Source organism: Sus scrofa, chromosome 10, assembly GCF_054392235.1.
Source record: "Sus scrofa isolate SSC_HxYL_T2T_F1_AM1 chromosome 10, Sscrofa_HxYL_maternal_Yorkshire_Landrace_v2.0, whole genome shotgun sequence".
Classification (NCBI taxonomy): Eukaryota; Metazoa; Chordata; class Mammalia; order Artiodactyla; family Suidae; genus Sus; species Sus scrofa.
In genome coordinates, this window is record NC_139392.1 from 86,072,351 (window position 1) to 86,088,039 (window position 15,689).

Below are 15,689 nucleotides of genomic sequence, written 5' to 3' on the forward strand. Positions count from 1 at the left end.
TGATCTAATTCCATAAAGGAGTCTGCACTGAGGATATTATTTGTGACGGACTATTTCCCACACGTTTTTCTCAATGAGTATTCACAACAGCCCTCTATGTAAATATTACTATCATGTAAATTTTTTCCATTAAGGAAACTGATACTGAGAGAGGCCCCATTATTTCCTCAAATTCACCCAACTAGTAAGAGGCAGAGCTGAGACCCATACATTTGGGGTGCTTTCCACTCATTTTTTTTTTTTTTTTACTGACAGTTCCATAAACAGAGAACTTAAAGCAAGTGAATCCACACAGCTTTGGATTCAAATATTAATACCTTGTTTTTTGCATCACCCATTAAAAAAAAAAAAGCACACATTTAAATATACTGCTGACAGTTTGTGGGGCTTCTTGTTACCAAAGTGTCCTATTTTCCCATTATTTGGGGTGGTCGTTATTTGGTGGCAAAGTAATTCACCTGCTACTTTAAAAATAGATTCTGTATAAAACAAAGTCATATGAGCTCTGGGGAGTCTATCAGATTTGGGGAGAGCCACCACTTTCTAGGAAGAACCAGTGTGGTAAATCATATAATGGAACAGCAAGGAACTAGGAAAAATCACACTTATGCCACTGAAAATCAACACGGAACCAGCAGTAACTGCCCGTCTCATGGTTGAAACAACACACAAATCTGTGAAACTGCTGCTCACCACCCACGACTATCATTTGTCAGAGAAAAATCGAATGCTTCCAATGGGGACACTTTTTAAAATGCTTATACAGAAAATGTCACTATCTGCTAAAAATACATTCAAGATAATGAAAGATTAAATAAATACGTTGATGAACATGTGCTTACATCCTAATATGATTCCAAGTTAATATATTGTTTAAACATGTATAAGGAAAAGGAAAATAGATGAAAAATAAATTGTTAGCTTGACACTCAAATCTTCCAAATACCTCTGGAAATCCAAAGTCTGAAAATCATTCATAAATAATGAAATTTAGGTATATTTTCTGAACTTCGACAACAATCCTCTTTGGTCATTAAGCTCATGAGCACGGATCCAGAACTGACTCAGGTCCTGGTGAAAACACACCACTCTGACACAGCTTCCATCATTTAATTACAACAAATTCAGGCCCAGGAAACTCCTACAAGTAACATCACTTAGAATAAAGCGTTTGTGTAAGTGAGGAGACTAATTTTATCTCACATTGAAGAAAAAAAAAAAAGAAGAAAGAAAGAAAACCACGTTCAAGTAGAATCTCTACGTAGAGATTCAGCTTTTTTGTTTCCGCCACCGTCTAGTCATCTCCAGAATTACTGGAATGCAGAAGTATTCTAAAGGGGGTGATGAGGTCATAGTCCGATGCCAATTATACGTCTCTTATATCTGGCACGGATCACATGTTTATTTACCTGCCCACAAAGGAGTGGAAGGGAAGGGACCGAACACTTAGCTACCATCTGCTGCCCTCCCCCAGGCTCCCCAGAAATGAAGACAAGGGTAGGAGTTGCTCCTGGAGACAGGAGCAGAGTGTACTTCACAGCGGGCCCACGGAAGTCTTTTCAGGAAGCCCCATTTGGATCCCGCATGTTAAAAAACAAAAGAGACAACCTACATGTAGCCCTGCAATAGTGGCGTCAGAGTCCATCGTGAGGACTCTAGGTTTTCAGTCTGGTCCAGTAGCTACAGATGAGACCAAGTAAGGCCTGCAGCCTCCTGTGTCTGGCCCACTGTCTTTAGATGGACTCATTCTTCCCCAAAGCCCCAGAGTTCTCACCCTGCCCTGTTAGAAATAAAGCCCACTTGTTTATTTTACCAGCCGGCCCTTTAGGCATTTGAGTTTGCAAACCCTGGTTGTGCACTCATCAAGGAAACAAGGTACTTACAGCTGCATGACCAAGTACAAGTGATTCGGGCTTTCATAAATGTCTTCCAGGGCCACAATGTTTTCATGCTTAATCCTGAAACAACAAAAAAAAGCACATATACGGAATAGTTAGTACAATGAGACTTGAAAGCTTTTTTTTAAAGTAAAAAAAAAAAAAAAGAAAAGAAAAAAAACAGCAGATGTCATTACAGCAGAAATTTCTAAGATTTTGAACTTTTTTTTTTTTTTTTTTTTTGTCTTTTTTTGCCATTTCGTGGGCCGCTCTCACGGCATATGGAGGTTCCCAGGCTAGGGGTCTAATTGGAGCTGTAGCTGCCGGCCTACACCAGAGCCACAGCAACTCGGGATCTGAGCCACGTCTGCAACCTACACCACAGCTCACGGCAACGCTGGATCCTTAACCCACTGAGCAAGGACAGGGATCGAACCCGCAACCTCACGGTTCCTAGTCAGATTCGTTAACCACTGCGCCACGACTGGAACTCCCGATTTTGAACTCTTTAATGTGACCTTTTTAAGACTCCTCTCAATCTCGTCCGCAAACTTTTCCCCAGACCCATCTTGCAAGGAACTTTTGTCAGGAAAGAGCTCTTTTATCTTGTCACTAGTCTTAAACTAGGCACCTCCATGCTCGACTCATCTCCAGTCACAGCATGCCTTTCAAATTTTTGATCACACAATAACCCTGCCTAACGTGTTGGTTCTTTCTATAGATCAAAGAAGTAGAAAAGGAAGAATAAGGAGGGAATGGATGACCAGCTCTCTTCTCTGGCTTCCCCTTCAGCACTCCTGCAAACAAACTGTGTGAACACGACAGCATCTAAGGAAAGGTCACAAGCCTACAGTAGGGGATGGCAATGACTCTGACCCCTAAGTCAGTGGTCAACTGAGATGACTTCCCTTTCTCCTTTAAAAGCTTTCATGGCCAAGCAGAACCTTCAGAGATGGTTTGCAGGGGACACTGAGTCCACCCCCCCCCCCGCAGATTGCTATTACTGATTCATGTATATCCCAGCCTTCCCATATTTATTTATATGAATCCCAGGAATGGGCCAAAGTCCCATCATCTTTCAGAGCCCAACGTCAGATGGCAGAGCCCCAAGAAGAATTTAATCACTCCCTCTTCTGTGGTTTCACAATGACCACAGACTGGTTTAAACAGTCCACTATATGCAAATCCATCCCCATAACCGACTAGATGTCCCCAGGAACGGTTTCGTTGTCATGTTCATGACTCCAGTGTAAACAATGGAAAACCAGACCCACTTCCTCATTGAGGTTCTAGTTACCATCACCAAGAAAGGGCAATTCAGTCCCCCAGCAAACTAGACTGGTGCTACCCCAAGGGTGGTTCCCAAATTGGCGGCACCAGAATCTCCTGGGAGACAGTGAGAAACGCAAATTCTCAGGCAAGGCTCCACCACCTAGATTCAGAATCCCTAAGGCTGAAACCCCAGAATCTGTTTTAACAAGATCCTCAGATGATGAGTCTGCACAAAGTAGAGCTGGAGAAATTCTGTATTAAACCAGCGTTTCTCAAACGTCAGTGTGCAAACAAACCACCTGGGGTTCTGGTCCCACTGCTGGTCCCCACTGCACATTCTGCTTCAGTGGGTCCAGGGAGGGGCCTGAGAATGTACGTCCATCAGGCTCGCAGGAGTTGAAGGGAAGGGACAGATGCTGCTGGTCTGTGGGCCAGCCACGCAGGGAGCAGCAAAGTCCTAACTACACAACCCAGGAGAAAGAAACAGCCTAGTTCCAGCCCCCGATCTACCGATTAGGAATAGCTTCTGCTCAAAATGTAAGGCTTGATGTTTATTTAAAGCGGTTGAGAAAAAAATCATTTCATTACTCTGGGAGCTAATTAGCTCTTTCCACAAGCTTTCTCTCTGAAATGACTGCTGAGCCATTTAAAAGCAAGCATTTAACGTGCAGATTCCTGTGAACCTTGAAAGCAGTGCCTGCATCGTATTCATTGTGTGCCCTTAGTACCTAGCATAGAGCTGCTCGATAATGTTTGCTGAATGAATATATGATATTTAAGGCTTTCGCTACTGAAGAGCCATAGTCATTATTTATTTAGGGGAAATGGAAGCAATTTTCTTAAGTGTGTGATGTCTTCCCCTCAAGAGAAGTTTATAAGGTGGAACAACTGGAATATTATCCTCCCTTTGAGCAGATGAAGGAAGAGAACAAAATAATTAACTGAGAGGCAATGCCTTGCTTTGATTGCTACAGCTCTTATTAGTCGATGCAGCCTGTGTGAGAGAAATGGGAAGACATGATATCACATTCACATTTCACCCAATTCCAATGTGGAGGCACTAATTATTTATTTGTTAGCAGTGGTTTCTGTGGTCCCTGAGCAAAAGAACAGCAGAAACATGGCATATGCCACCAAGTAAACGATGAGAGATTAATTTGGGATGGCTGAGATCCTAGATGTTCGTGGAATTATCACTACTGGATATACCTGGAAGAATATGACCCAACACAGTAAACAGCATATGAATTTTCCCTCCCCCCCCCCTGCCTTTTTAGGGCCACACCTGCTGCAGATGGAAGGTCCCAGGCTAGGGATCAAATCAGAGCTGCAGCCACTGCTCTACACCACAGCCACAGCCATGGCAACACTGGATCCAAGTCTCATCTGCGACCCATAGACCCATCTGTGACTTGTGGCAATGCTGGATCTTTAATCCACTGAGCAAGGCCAGGGATGGAACCTGCATCCTCATGGACACTATGTCAGGTTCTTAACCTGCTGAGCCACAAGAGAACCTCTGTATTTTTCTCTTTTTTAATTAAAAAAAAAAAAGTCACTGGACTCAATCACTCGGGCACAAATATTTTCAGTGAAGTTAATTTGGGAGTTGATTAAGAGCTTAGACTTACGGGAATGTGAAAGGAATGGGGTTTCTATGTAGAGCTGCCAGATAAAATGCAGGGCACCCAGGTATATTCAATTCTGGATAAACAATGAATACTTTATAAGTATGTCCCCAACATTGCACTGTTGTTTATCTGAAATTCAAATGTAACTGGGGGCTAGATCTGGCCACCTTGGGTCCATGAATCACCGTCCATGAGCCTCCAAACTGGGCTTAGTGGTTTGTACCTGGAGTCAGCTCCCTCAGAGGTTTAGCCAAGAAGACAATTTGAGCCCTGGGCTAGAGCCATTAATACTGATTCAACAATATACAAAGACTCAACTAGGGAACAGGCACTTGCCCAGCCAGAATAGGAGACTCCAATAAATTAAGAATATAAGTCCTTTCTTTGGATGCCAAGGCAACAGAGAAATTAAAAAGTCTATTTAACCTGCTGTGTCTTTCAGGGATTCTGACAGTGGCTGAAGTGGCATTGCTACTGACGACCCCTCTTAGTTCATGAATCCAGCAAGCAAGCGACTGTCACTTTCTGACTTTCTGCTCCATGTCTGGGAGAATACATGAAACAAAGAAAATAAGGTTTTGCCCTCAAAACTCTTATCACCTTGATGGAGAGACCCATGAAACAATTAAGGAAGAATTAAATGCTATACTCGGAGTTCCCATCATGGCACAGTGGCAATGAATCCAACTAGGAACCAAGAGGTTGCAGGTTCGATCCCTGGCCTTGCTCAGTGGGTTAAGGATCCCTCTGTCATAAGCTGTGATGTAGGTCGCAGATGTGGATTGGATCTGGCGTTGCTGTGACTGTGGTGTAGACCAGCAACTGTAGCTCCGATTAGACCCCTAGCCTGGGAACCTCCGTATGCTGTGGGTGCAGCCCTAAAAGACAAAAAAAAAAAAAAAGCTTATACTCTTCAGAACTGCTGTTAAGTCCAGAGAAAGCAAGGCTGTGGATCCGAATCAGGGAGACAGGTTCAAAAAACAGTGGAGGTGGAGCTGGGTTGGGTAATGTGTGAATAAGCACACCAGAAATTTCAAAGAAGTCCTAAAATGGCCTCTTAAATGTCTCTTAAGAAAGGTGGCTTGATTAAACTTATGTTAAAAAGTGACAGAAGAAAACTTGGGGCTCCCACAGCTGTTCTCATGTACTTTATTCCACCATCAGATTCCTTAAGATATAAAAAAGCTAACTTAAAATTTTAACATCATTTCAGCACCTAGCTTGTCTTCACAAAATGCCATGTAAACACCCATCTACACACACCTCTGGACGCCCGATGCGGGGAGCCGAGAAGACGCAAAGAGCCGAGGAAGGGAGCTTGTCTGAATGGTGCCATTCCGAGGACAGACTCCTAATCAGAAAAAGGGACCTGTCTGAACGGGGCGTTTCCAAGGGTAGGTTCCTAAATAAGGGGATGCCTGGCTGCACGGCGCAATTCCGAAGACAGGCCCCAGAAGACAATAAGGCTTGCCTGCTGACTCTGGTGGCGAACTGAATTTTCCAGGAAGCAATTTCCATTTTGCGTTGCTGAGTGGGGATTATTTCATGGATAACTTAGTCTTTTCTGTTATTCACTTGCTGTTCAGGTTTTCCTCAGTCTCTCCTGATTATTTGCTTATTAATCTCATTTCCCACTCTTATTTTCCTGTAGTGATTTGTGATTTAACAAAATTACAATAATAAGAAGAATTTCATTCTAAAGGACTTTCCCCTATTTAAATCCAACTTAATTAAAACCATAGTGTTTATCTACTAACTAGTTATACAGTAAACTTTAGAGTTAGGATTTTAATGAGGTCTATAGATGTTAGACATATATTATTCATGACTAAAAGAAACCCAGCTATGAGTTTTGTCCTTGATTTTAGAAACTTTTAGTGGAAGCTAGCTAAGTTGATTTGTATTTTCTCACACTGTCTCCCTGCCAAGGACACTATGAAGACAGACACTAGTCTGAAGACAAGATTTTGTGTGTCTGTAACTTCTTCAGCTTGGGGGAACTGGCTGGCCATGAGATGGTTTGTGCTGGGTCTCCCCTTTCCCACATGATATGCTGTGCCTGTCTGTCCTTGAATTGTACTCACTAAACTTAGTTAAACTGAAGATTTTAGACCATGACGTAGTGCTACTGTACCATGTGATCAAAAAACAAAACCTAACAGTTAACCAATATACTTTTAACACTATGATGTAATCTGTAGTGAAAAACTGTCTATATAATCAACCACTTATGCTAATAAAATTTGAGCAGTCCAGCGCCCTGAAAGAAGGGACAAAGAGGCGTCTCCATTTCTTTCGCCGACTCTGTCCATCTCCTATCAGGATGTATACACCCTGGCTGCCGGACCTGGTTGTTGGAGCTGGCCTCCGGCAGCCCACCAGGGGCCAGGTACACAACTAGGAATCACGAAAGGGACATGTCAGCCCTCGTGGAGCTCACAGAGGTGGGCATCCAGCTGCAGCCACACGCATCCCAGCCAATCCTTCTTATGTTTGTTAGAAATCAGCCTCGTTATAATCAGTGGACTCTCGGGAGCAACACAGAACAAACATACACCCTCCTCTCATACATCCTGCAAATATTTGAGGAATGTAATTTCCCTACTTAGTTTACCCTTCTTATCACCAACCAATTCTCCTCCAATATGGTTTATGGTCCTCTCATCATGTTACGGTCACTCCTGTTTGTTCAGATTATAGCATCCTGAACTGAAAGTAAGGATCCCAGTATAAAATAGAGCACCAAAAGTAGGGTATGAATAACTATTAACCATCATGAGCTGGATATCAAACTTTCAGAAATAAAGCCTAGCTTTAGATTCATTATTTAGGCAGCTGCACAACTGTTGGCATATAGAGTGTAAGCTCCATGGAGGCAGGGATTTTTGATTATTTTGTTCACTACTGTCTTCCCAATGCTAAGAAAAGTGCATGGCAGGTAGTACTTCCAATACCTATTTCTTGGATGGATGGATGGATGGATGGATGGATGGATAAATGGAAGACTATAAAGTTTGTCGATTAAATAACAAGGTCATTTTTACCTGAACTTCTACCAAACAAGATCTCCTTTACTCAGGACTGACCTTTTGAGCTTAATGTCTTCATCTTAGCTTCATAAAATACAAGCTTTTGGGGTCCATGCAATGCTTTGGGTGACTGGATGTATCTGGAATTTTGATTCTCTCTCATCTATTACATTTACTCCCCTCTCAACTGTGGGCCAACTGCACACTGTGTCGGTACACATCCATCCCATAGGCCTTTGTCCAAATTTGGCGTTAAAGTCTTAAGTGGGAAAGTTACAGGCCAGACCTCCATGGTTTTCTACCAGAAACCCCCATGAAGAAAACCAAGATATTAATCAGCTGGTTTCAATGACTGCTGGGTTGCAAACCCAGAGGTACTATGATCTAGCCCATGTTTTATGGGACAACAATTAGATGTATTGCTGAAAGGGCACCTCTCGGTTTTACACACCACGTAATACTATTTGAAAGGGAAATGGATGTTTGGGAAGATTTGTTCTTGGTAAACCCATGGTGACTCCTAGCAACAACTACAGTCTTTACTAAATGTTATAAACCAACTGCTTAATTTACTGTTCCAGAACTTTGCTATGCACTGGAGTCAAGCTTCTCTGTCTATACAGCTCATAGTCTACCTTTCTTATGTTTGGAAAACCTGCCAATAGCTCTCAGATTGTTTTTTCACACATTTCACCTATGACTCTTTTGTGATAAATGCAATGTCCTTAGTCCCCTAGGATATAACACATCTAAAACTAGTGAACTAATTTTATAATTTTCTTTAGGCCCAACTTACAGAGCCATTTACTGAGTGTTAACGATGTGTCAAGACGCACTAAGTACTTTTAAGGATTTCATTTAATATGGCAGTCCTACAAAATAGCTATCATTCTCCCCATTTTCAAAGGAGGAAAACTAAGATCCCAAGAGGCTAAGTAAGTATTCCAAGGTCATTCCAAGGTCAATGGAATTGCTAAGATTCTATTTCCCAAGCCCCTGGTGAAGCACTTATGCTATAACTTCATATTAACTCAGTTTCAATGTGAATATCAGGGAGTTCATTTAAATTCAAAGTTGATAGAAATTATAACACCTAAAATCAAGGTATTAAATTTTATAACTAACAACACATCGCAAGGGCGAATAAAATGGACAGAGGAAAGAGGTGGGGCCTCTCAGCCACAAGCAGACGGAAAACCAAGGTTCTGTTAACCTTGCACAGGTACATCCCTGTAGGTCATCACTCAGATCTCTCAAAAACACAGCCTGCAGGACCTTCATATATAAGGAATGCTCACCTCCAAAGAGCAAACAAAGTTTTAAAATATGAATAATTCAGAAGAATAACATCACTAAAAGCAACTCTGATGAAAAGAACCTCACTTAACTTTAATCACTTATCTCCCACACCCAAAATAAACATTGGCTGGTACCTCTACTACAAAAGGGTAAATGGTTTAGGCGGTAATCTACACTGAAATCTCCATAATCTCCAATAATGGACAGAGGAGGTGGATAGAGGGTAGTGGGCCCGGGCAGAGAGAGGGAGAGAAAAGCTGAGTGGGAAAACAGCATATGGACACTGAAGCAGGCTTCTGCCTGCATGGTTACTGACAGCCAAGCCAGAAAATCCCAGAAAGAGCCAGGAAAACACTTTAAAGTTAATTCATGCAAAAAATCATGCCAAATGCCTAAGTAGGCCCCATTCCAAACCCCCAGGCTGGAGAGAACATCAGGACCCGGAGGACAAGGCATCCTATTGAATACACATGCTCCTCCGAAATGACCGTGACATCATTTCTCCCTCTGGCCTAATTCTCCACAGTTCAAAGAGCCACACATTTTGAATTCCACATAAAATGAGGAAAGTTAGAAAAACACAAAAGAGAAGGTCCAACATGTGGGGCTGGTTTTCCCCCCATCATGGTTCCCTGATCTGGAGGGGCTGAAAACCACGGCAGTAATTAATTATGAACATTAAGAGAACTATCAGAAGGAACGGCAACAAAACACCTTTCCTTTGCATGGTTTCTGGACGGGCTCACTTAACTCCTCCAGTTCAATAGGCCACAGGAGGGTAAGAGCTGGACGGAAATATAATCACATGGGGCAAAACAGGAGACAGTGAAGACAGAGCAAAGATGGCGTAGAAACGGATCTCGGCGCAAGGATGGCGACAAGGCGGAAGTGATGTCAATTAGCCACGCCCAGCTTCCTGTCCTCCTCCCGCAAGCGCTTCCGGGTTAACACTCCAGTTCAAAAAGTTCTGTCTTGAAGGGGCAAAGCAGACCCTTCTCGAGCAAAGATGTGAAAGGACGAGGTCTTTCACCACCCATTCACTACTCTTTTCCTAAACAGTTTAGAAAGTTTAAACGTCATTCACAAAAAGACACTGTGACTCTGGTATGGCCAACGACTCAAACATCCTTGAAGAACATCCTAATGTCTTGGCGAACACTCTTGCCTCAGTAAACGCTATGTTTTGTATTTTTTTAAATAAACAAAATCATTTCCGCCCTTCTTGGGTCAGAGATTTTTCTCTCTCTCTCATTAGAAGCAGTACAGGAAATAATGCTGAGAAAACAGGATATTGTCAGTCACAAGGGAAAGTGATAGAGATGAAATATTTGCCAGATGGTATTTAAAAAAAAATAATACCTTTCCTTTTTATAACTTAACAGGCACATTCACAGATGTTATCACATTTCATTCTCACGACACTATAAAGCAGGCATTATTATTCCTATTTTACAGATGATCGCTCCCAGTTTATAACCATCATCCGCCCTCTGGTCTTGTTCTCTTTCTAACCCTTCTCCAGGCTGTTTCCTGACCCATCAGTCCACAATACGAAACTGATCAAACATCTTGGATGGAGGAGTTCCTGCTGCGGCACAATGGGACTGACAGCATCTTGGGAACCCTGGGACACAGGTTCAATCCCCAGTCTTGCACAGAGGTGAAGGACCCAGTGTTGCTACAGCTGCAGCCTAGGTCTTGACTGCAGCTCAGACCTGATCCCTGGCTGGGGAACTCCATATGCCACAGAGTGGCCAAAAAGGAGGAAAAGAAAAAAAAAGTCTTGGATGGACATTCTTCAATGGAGCCCCATAGAACAAAATAAAGTCTTAAGGACCTGACATGACCTACAGGCCCCATGGTGCTTGGTCCTCACTGGCGCATTCCATCTCATCTTACACTGCTGCCCCACAGCAGAACTTTACTGGACCCACCTGCTCTGGAACACCCCAGCACACTTTCTTCTCTGGCCACATCCATGTGGCCATTCCCCCTTGTGTCTTCTTACTGAACTACTCATCCTCTGAGACCCATTCTACGTCATCTCCACTGAGAACCCCTTGCTATTCCCTTTTCTTGCAGGACTGACGCCCTCTCTTCTGGCCCACCCCAGTTCTTGCAGCATATTGTTGTATATACTGCATTGCATCCATCTGTTTATATGTATGTACCTATTTAAATGGTTTTATATGCAGAGAATAAAAGTCTAGAAGGCTATTTGTTAAACTGGTAACAAGTAGCTCAAAAAGTATGCTACAATGAGAGGATCTGTTACACTTTCCAGTTTTTCTTAACTGAGGTTCTTCATCTGAACAGAACAGAGAAAAAGGATTTGAGTGACTATTTGCTCGATTCCCACAAGGATGGCACCACCCTAGCTGCAGAGGAAAGTTAGGTCAGCAGAAAAAATAAACGCCATAGGGAATTAGGGCCTGATTCCCTCACTGAACCCAAGTAGAGAAAGGCTGATGGACTGTTGTACTGCCAGGCTTTTACAAAGAGGTAGTTTTTAGAAGGTTCTTGGTCAAAATCATCAACACCTCGTTCACCAAAATGAATCCCTAATGCTGGACACAAAGAACCACATACTGATTAGTTTAACTGTTCAAGCGATCAAGAGATAAGCTGGGTCTCAACTCTGACACAGCTAAGATTTTGGACAAGTCATTAAATATTTTCTGACTCGATTTCCTCATTTGGTGAAAGAACATTAACTTATGTGGTTTCATTATCTATCTATAGACACATGTATACAAATGTACATGTAGTAGAGGCAAAAATACTATATATATACACATATATGTATCACATTACACAGAGAGAGGTCTTGTCTATTAAGAATACAGACCAGGAGTTCCCATTGTGGCTCAGTGGTAATGAACCCGACTAGTAATCATGCGGATGCCAGTTCGATCCCGGGCCTTGCTCAGTGGGTTAAGGGTTGCAGATGCTGCTAAGATCTTGTGGGGGCTGTGGCTGTGACATAGGCTGCTGGCTGAAGCTCCAAGTCAACCCCTGGCACCTGGGAACTTCCACATGCCACACATGAAGCCCTTAGAAAAAAAAAAAAAAAAAAAAAAAAAAGTACAAAAGACACCCAGGAAAAATCAAAATTCAAACTTCAAAGCTTCAAATGATCTTTCCATGCTGCCAGCAGGTGGAGCTGTCATCATCAGGAAACTAATGAGCAAAAGACTAAATCAACTTTATCTTAAGTACACAAGTCAGTTTTGTTGGGGTTTTTTAAGGCTTAAGTACCACAAATGATATTCCCTCACTGTGAAATGAGTTTTTCTTTGAATCCTTAAAAACAAATAAACAACAATTAAAACCCTGTGCACAGGTGATATTTTCAAAAAAGCATCTTGGGCATCCTTACGACAATGCAGGGTACACAGGATGGAGGCCTTTGTACGTAAGGAGGCAGGACTGCAGCCTGTAATGGTACCATGGGAGGGGCGCCAACGAGGCTGGCTCTGTCTCTAGGGAACCGTATGTTGGTCACATCACTTGTCAGAGTCTTAGTTTCCTCATCTAAAAATTCACTAGTCAAACAAGATACTCCCTCAGGTCCTTTTCAATGCTTAACAAACAATGTATCTGAAATTATAATGAGGCAAATACACCGAGGTATATATGATCCCGCAAAGCTTGATTCCAAGCCAATATTCAGGGCTCTCTAGGTTACTGCTCATTACATAGAAACCTAGATGACAAGTCAGGCTTCAAGAGGCTCCTCTTCTGTGTGGGTAGGTTGGTCAGTTCAGCATGGAAGAGAATTTCTTGAGATAAGAATCCTTTCACATGGAAAGGACCTTCTTTTCCTTCTCCTGTAGTCACAGCCTCTACAACGCCCTGAACCAAGAGAGAAACGACCAAGTGATATGTCCATGTGTAGAGAAACTCCAGAAGTTCCAACCAAGGCCTGGTTGTCTTTAGGCCAAAGGAGGAATAAGTGAGAGCCCAATCAGTGTGAATCAGTGTGAAAAGCCCAGTGCTTAGCACACACCAACACTCGTGAAGACTGTGGAAGAATGGAAAAATGAAGGAAGAATTCATTCCAGTCTTCCCAAAGTCTTACAGACCCAAGACACTCAAAAGCTGGCCGCCTGACTCAAAGAAGGTAACAAGATTTGACTCTGTATATTTCTTTCCTACTCTTATTTCTGCCCTTGACAAATGACAGGTGGGTCTCAAAATCAGCTTTATGTTAGAATTACCTGAACAGTTTCAAAATACGCTGATACCTGGGTCCACCCCTGGAGATCATGATTTAATGGGTCTGTGATGTGGCCTAGGCATTCCCATTAAAGAACAAACAAACAAAACAAACAAAAACATCCAAGTGATTCGTGTACAAAGTCTGAGAGCCAGTGACAAGTTGCTGAGTTAATGAAAACCTTAGCTGGTGAGAAGGAATTCACTTTTAAACACCTGACTGAATACATTTACTTCATAATAGATTTGATTTAAAGGTAAGACTCAGGGTATCCTGAGGATAGAGGTTCAAGGCTACTTGGCTAATGTACTGGTCCTCTTGGAAAAAGAATAGGAAAAATTAACAAATTTCAACTGGTTAACTGGAAATATTTCTTCTCCCTATTCCCACCTCCCACACCCCCAGGGCACACTGCTTTTATTTTATTTTTATTTATTTATTTTTTTTTCCCAAACTTTATACTTTATTTTTTATTTTTTTTTTTTTATTTTCCCACTGTACAGCAAGGGGGTCAGGTTATCCTTACATGTATACATTACAATTACATTTTTCCCCCACCCTTTCTTCTGTTGCAACATGAGTATCTAGACATAGTTCTCAATGCTATTCAGCAGGATCTCCTTGTAAATCTATTTTTATTTATTTTTAATTGAAGTATAGCTGATGTACAATGTTGTGTTTGTTTTAGATATGCAGCAAAGTGATTCAGTTATATAGCAATCGATCGATTGATTGATAGATTCTTTTTAACTATAACATTTCTAATATCACTTAGGCTTTGAAACATTTAAGGCCATGTAATGATTTCCTTTTTGAGATTTTTTTCATAACTTTCTGTGGGAAGCAAATACACATTTTTCTGGATGTTTTAACAGGAGAATAGATGCCTTGGAGTCTTGGAGAACAAAAGGCACTTGCTTGCCTGGAAGAGAAATGAAGTCTGGTAACTTTCACTTACTAGCTCTAGGGCTATGAAAATACAGTTTCCAAAGGCACCTTAGAAGAGGAATCTCAGAAAACTTGTTTCGGGTTCAGGGCAAGTAATCACCATGGGAATTTAGAAGCCATGCCCGTGTTAGATGCTGATAATGACACACAAGCAGGTGCCCATGGCTTGAGCTCCATCCTGCAGCTCCATCATACACACCCTCTGCCCCACACCAAAGACACTGGGCTCGCCTTCAAAAAGCATCTTAGAGGAGTTCCCGTTGTGGTCAATGGTAACAAACCCAACTAGGATCCGTGATGTGGTTCAATCCCTGGCCTTGCTCAATGGGTTAAGGATCTGGGGTGGCGATGAGTTGTGGTGTAGGTTGCAGACACGGCTCAGATCTGGCACTGCTGTTCTGATTCAACCCCTAGCCTGGGAACTTCCATATGCTGTGGGTCTGGCCCTTGAAGGAAAAGAGAAAATGCATTTTAGAGGCTTCTAGCGCTGAACATTTGCATTCACGTGCATATAAAGGAAAGGGGACCAAAACAATGCACTGGAATCTTGGGGAAGAGGCATCATGTCCTTTTTCTTTCCCGCCAAGAAAGCCCTGTGCTTTCTCTGTGCTGACCCCCACAGTGAGGTCCTGTATTTCACACCTTGAAGCCAGGACTCTGCCAAGCCTGTAGGGGCCCAGAAAGGCCCAGTGGCACAGCCCTGGCACAGGCTCAGCCTCCACGTGGACATAGGGCCCCGGGAGCGCTGGGCACAGGGCTGGCTACCTGTGCTCCCTCCAGGTAATGAAGCCAGGTGAGCTCGGCCCTGGGTGGTGCACTGAACCTGCAGGAATTCTGTGCTGTTTATTGACAAAGTGAGAAACGAATTATAAAAGGAAAAGACGGGAACAGAGCTCCTGTTGTGGTGCCACAGGATCGGCGGCATCTCTGCAGCACCAGGACACTGGTTCGATCCCTGGCCTGGCGCAATGGGTTAAAGGATCTGGGGTTGCCGCAGCGGTGGCATAGGTCATAACTGTGCCTGGGGTCTGACCCCTGGCTGGGGAACTCCACATGCCTCAGAGTGGTGAGCAAGAAGAAGGAAGAAAGGAAGGGAGGGTGGGAGGGAAGGAAGGAAAAAGAAGAAAAAAGAAAGGATGAAAAAGAGTAAGAAGGAAAAATAGAGCTGGAGAGCAATCTGCTCTGAACAACTGTCTCCTGCCAGCAACATTTGAGACTTTGGAGGATGGAGCTTATGCTGCAAAACGTTCCTCCCTGTTCTAGGAAAACGCCCATGTGCAGAGATAACGGCACAGCATCGAGGGCTCTTCGGCTTTTGCACGTCAGTAATTAACGCTGTCCCATGGCCCGATCAGGGCAGCCCCAGCCTTCAGAAAATCAAGTACATTCAATAGAGAAAAGTGTTCAAGCACTT

General features: G+C 42.9%; 1 protein-coding gene across 10 annotated transcripts in view; it reads right to left on the reverse strand.

Annotated features, from left to right (window-relative positions):
* CAMK1D (calcium/calmodulin dependent protein kinase ID) overlaps window positions 1–15,689 on the reverse strand; it is a 433,657-nt gene that overhangs the window by 158,995 nt on the left and 258,973 nt on the right. For all 10 annotated transcript variants that reach the window (XM_021063979.2, XM_084978725.1, XM_084978730.1 and 7 more), the window contains 1 exon segment: window positions 1,884–1,958. In XM_021063979.2, coding sequence (XP_020919638.1) covers window positions 1,884–1,958 — 75 coding nt within the window.